The sequence below is a fragment of the Danio aesculapii genome, chromosome 11 (genome assembly GCF_903798145.1).
Source record: "Danio aesculapii chromosome 11, fDanAes4.1, whole genome shotgun sequence".
NCBI classification, from domain to species: domain Eukaryota; kingdom Metazoa; phylum Chordata; class Actinopteri; order Cypriniformes; family Danionidae; genus Danio; species Danio aesculapii.
Window position 1 is genome coordinate 490,001 of NC_079445.1, and position 5,000 is coordinate 495,000.

Sequence of the window (5,000 nt, forward strand, 5' to 3'; positions counted from 1 at the left end):
CTTTTAGAGAAGTTCGCAAATTACGGATGCAAAGTTACATCTCGTACTGTTATTCTGAGGGCAAATCCACAAACATGTGCAGCACAAAACCTAACTAGATTGGTTGACATGTGCAGCACAAAACCTAACGTGATTGGTTGACATGTGCAGCACAAAACCTAACGTGATTGGTTGGTTAACCTGTCAGTCACAGAACATAGTGTTTATTTACATTAAATAAAATAACGTGAGTAAAGCAGTTGCCTTGCAAGCGACACGTTGACTTTACTCAAAAAAGTGAGTAAAGTTACTGCCTTGAAAGTTCTAAAGCAGGTTGCACACCGGAAGCGTTGCTCGGCGCCGCGACACGGCGTGCACATGACAGTTAAAAGTATCACACACCAGACACGGACATTCGCATGACATTTAATATGAAACTAATCAGATGGCGCTCTGTGGCGCAGCAGAGAAATGAACAGTGTCCTGAGTCGTGGCTGGGTGCCGCGGACAGCCGCCGACACCCACCGACACGCTGCACCGGTGTGTGTACCCTGATAGAAACCTATGTTTAGAATTCTGAAATGTATGGCGCTGAGTGGCGCTCCTGGTGTGCGACCTGCTTAAGTAAATGAACTATGTGCATAATTATAAAAGTTAAGTTAAACCAACTTAAAGTAGGGAGTAAACCCATTGTAACTTGGAACTGTTAAGTTGATTTAACTTGATTTTTATAATTAGCAGTGTATAAAAAGCTCCTAAAGCTTCAGCCGTCAGTCTGAGCTCTGGACACACGAGAATGAGTGCATTTTTATTGAATGTTTGACGTCATCAGAACTGAAACATGAAGAGAGGGCGGGATATAGAGTAGCCCCTCCCCTTTAAAAAACAGCCAATAGTGTTTTGTTTTTCCCACTAGAGAGAGGGGTTGAGATCAAGCTCATCAAATGAAAAGCCAATGAGAAGAAGGGGGCGGAGCTTGTCAGACACTAGTGATTGGTCAGAAGATCTGATGAGAAGCTAGAGTATGAGGTGACGAGGGAAAAAAATACTTGATCCATTTAGGCGGAAGAGACAAACTGCAAACTTTGTATGATTACATCGGTTTTATATGTTCTAAACGTGAATTCTGTCCTGCCTCCATACACACTGCATTACACACACCTCACACAAACAGGAATTGCTCTTTTGTAATTTGACACAAATATGATATAATACACACAGAAATATACATGTTTTTTATTAAATCTAAACATTAATAATGTTCAACTATTTAAGATGCTGATGAGCGTTAAACGCAGACTGAAACTAACATCTAAATTAATTGATTTGAATTTTGGCGTGACCTTTAAACTCAGTATAGAGCATATAGTGTTTGAACTGACCTCCGCTGAGGATGATGACGGCCAGGAACAGCGCCATGTCGCAGTCGTCCAGCTCCAGCATGTTGAACTTAATGGAGAACTCAAACTTGGGCTCCATCATCTCGCAGAAGGGTTTACGGAGACTCTTGAGGAACTCGCGGGTCATGAAGATCTGGCCGTAGGAGATCAAGGTCCCGTCTTTATTCATGAGCGGAGAAATCATGATGATCAGCACCTCGATGACCCCGTACTTCAGCAGCGTCACCTGCAGGTGGAGCCACACATTAGAAACAATGGAGCTAGTCACTACACTCCTTTCCACACCCGTTACCCTTAAAAGGCCACAAGAACTGGAAGCTGCAACCATTTTTTTTTCGTATTGTGATGCAGTTCCTGAAGTATATATTAAATGAGAAAACAGTGGGCGTGGCTTGTTTTTTCTATTGCGAGCTGATTGGCTGTAGTAAAGTAGTCATTATATTCAGAAAGATGGGGAAAATCTTAACAAACCCAAAATATTCTGGGCTTTTAAATAACCATTGGGGATCCAGAAACCCCGCCTCTACCCTGCCTCTGTTCCACTCATCACCCCGCCCCCTGCTCACCTGGTCATTCAGGTCCAGGTTGATGAATCCCGGGATGCTCTTGGCGAATTCGGTGACCTCGCTGATGGCCTCGGCAGATCTGGACTGGTAGCTGTGGAAGAAACGCAGCTCCACCTCATGCATGATGCCCAGATCTGAGCGCCGGTGCTCGTGGAGCGGCATATATCTGCAGTTGATCATCTGCTCGCCTTCCACCAGAGACTTCATATCGTGGATCACGAAAGGCTGTAAAACAGAAGACATCTGAGATCAAAATCATCGCAGTGTGTGAATATAACCAGCCTCAAGAGTCCACAGAAACACTTTAATTGACATTGTCCCTTTGTACGTGTCATCAGAGGTTGAAAGCCCCGCCCACTAGTGCACATCTCTCCATCTCATTAGCATAAACAGCAGCCCTGAGTGAGAAGCAGCCGTCTGTCCATTAGCCATTCGAGTGTTTGAGCTGCTGAATATAATGTCAGCATAGACTAAGAGGATTATAGATGTGGAGTTTTAGATGAACAGCGACAGGAGCGACATAGACTGACAGAAGCATGAAGCACACACTCACACTGAAGCACACATGCACACATGACCAGCACTGACAACACAGCTGCATCTCGTATTAATTTAATAACCAACTTTGCTCAACAAGATACTTTTGAGCGTCAAAGGGAACATCTTTAGTTAAGAGCGTTTGATGGCAGTGGAGCTTCAGGGTTTCACACTCCTGTTGCGTTATGAGCGGCAGTTTAAGACTTTTTGACATAAAATGACTCAGGACTACACTCTAAAAAATGCTGGGTTGTTGTAACCCAATGTTGGGTCAAATTTAAACAAACCCAACCAATGGGTTAATAAAAGTGTCAATTTATATACATATATATATATTTTTTTTTTATATATTTTTTTCCATTCATTCATTCATTTTCCAATAAAGTCCCTTTATTTATCAGGGATCACCACAGCGGAATGAACCGCCAACTATTCCAGGATATGTTTTATGCAGTGGATGCCCTTCCAGCTGCAACCCAACACTGGGAAACACCCATACACATTCATTTACTACGGCCAATTGAGTTCATCAGTTCCCCTATAGCGTATGTGTTTGGACTGTGTGGGAAACCGGAGCACCCGGAGGAAACCCACACCAACACGGGGAGAACATGCAAACTCCACACAGAAATGCCAACTGACATAGCTGGGACTCGAACCAGTGTCCTTCTAGCTGTGAGGCGATCATGCTACCCACTGCGCCACCGTGACGCCAAATATACAACCAAAACTTTGGGGTCTGTTTTTTTTTATCATGTTTTTTTAAAGAAAATTATTCTGTTCATCAAGGCAGCAGTTATTAAATGTAAAAAGATAGTTAAATTGTTACATTTTTATGTATTAAATATTTATTTATTACTTATTGGATGTATTTTCTAATTAAATTATTACTCCAGTCATTCTTGCTTTTATTACTATTATCATTAATGATAATATAAAAATAATAATAATAATAATTCTTGATATTATTAATATTATAATATCTATATCTATAATAACATTAGAGTTATTTCTGAAGGATCATGTGACTGTGAAGAGTAATGAAGCTGAAAATTCATCTTTAAAATCAATGGACTAAATATATATAATATAACTGCGAATATAACTGTATTTCTGTTGAAAAACTACACGTTGACGAATCTTATCAAACCCAAACCCTCTTGTTTGCCCCGTTACATCTTGCAGTTCATTATAACAGGGCGACGTTGCATGCGAGTGTGTATCCTGTGTGTTTGTTGACTTCTGCAAACTCTGACTGAGATTCTGAGCGTGACTTCAGAAATGCTGCTGCGCAAAATGGACTTCCTATTCAACGCTTTAAAGACATGTGGTTCCACCTCAGACCCTGAAAAACTCTGTAATATCTCTCCAGCAGAACAACTCAATGCACTGAAAGTTCAGTTATCTGCAAGCATTTATCTGTATCAATAAACTTAACAAGCATTTATCTGTATCAGTAAGCTTACATATTCCCCCATTTCCTTACATGTACTTAAATAAAGCATTGTTAAATAAGGCCTAATGTGAATTATTAGTATTTTCAATCATTTATTTCCACACGGTGTAAAATATTCTCGCAGCATTGACTTCCATAGTATCTCTTTTTCCTGCAATGAAAGTCAATCAAAATACTCAAATTGTTTTTGTTAATTAAATAAAATGTTCTAGTCAGCAAAAGTAAGTCAAAGGCACTCGAAAAATGTGGACATTTTTTTAAAACGCCTTTACTGACATGGCTATTCATTAAAACTGTCTACGAGTTTCATCAGGGTAACAGAGATCAGGTGCGTGTGGAGCTTATTTTGAACACTATAGTCTCATGACTCATTAGAATATCTAAAATGTGTATATGTATATGTATTTATAAACAAATAAAGTAGCATAGTATACAAATAAATGCACACAAGAATGTTCTAGTCATCTCATCTTACTCACCATTCACTTGCAGAACATGAAAGAAGATATTTTGAAAAATGTTGGAAATTGACTTCTATAGCATTTCTGTTTTTTTACAATGGAAGTCAATGGTTACAGGTTTCCAAATTCTCAGTTTTTGTTAAATCTAAATAAAATTGTCAAGTTATCTCAACTAATATCAATTAAACAGACTAAGAAATATTAAAGTTAAACTCTGTATAATGTAAAAACATTAGATGAAACTTGATTAACTTAATAAAATAAGTTAAATTACCATAAACACTTTTGTTGTCATGACTTTTTGTCATATCGTTTTATTTCCTTACAGTCTACTGTTTTATTATCTGGAATATCTGGTTGATATTTAAAACAACCTGTGGCTTTTGTTTATTTTAATATATATATATATATTTAATTTAATATATATTGAATTATTGATTTCTAATGTTTTATAATTTGGAATGATCTGTCGCTTAATAAAACAACCCGTAGATTTATTGTATTGTATTTATTATTGGTATTTTCAACTATTGACTTTATTCTCTGGAATAATCTGTTGCTGATTAAAACAACCCGTGGCTTTTGGTTTATGTTATTTATT

General features: G+C 38.3%; 1 protein-coding gene across 1 annotated transcript in view; it reads right to left on the bottom strand.

The window, feature by feature from the left end:
• Nucleotides 1-5,000, bottom strand: part of pparg (peroxisome proliferator-activated receptor gamma) — a 13,865-nt gene that overhangs the window by 4,711 nt on the left and 4,154 nt on the right. Inside the window, exons 2-3 of the mRNA XM_056468577.1 lie at nucleotides 1,946-2,170; nucleotides 1,362-1,605 (exon numbers count right to left, since the gene is read on the bottom strand). Of these exons, the coding sequence (XP_056324552.1) occupies nucleotides 1,362-1,605; nucleotides 1,946-2,170 (469 nt within the window). The remainder of the gene's footprint in view (nucleotides 1-1,361; nucleotides 1,606-1,945; nucleotides 2,171-5,000) is intronic.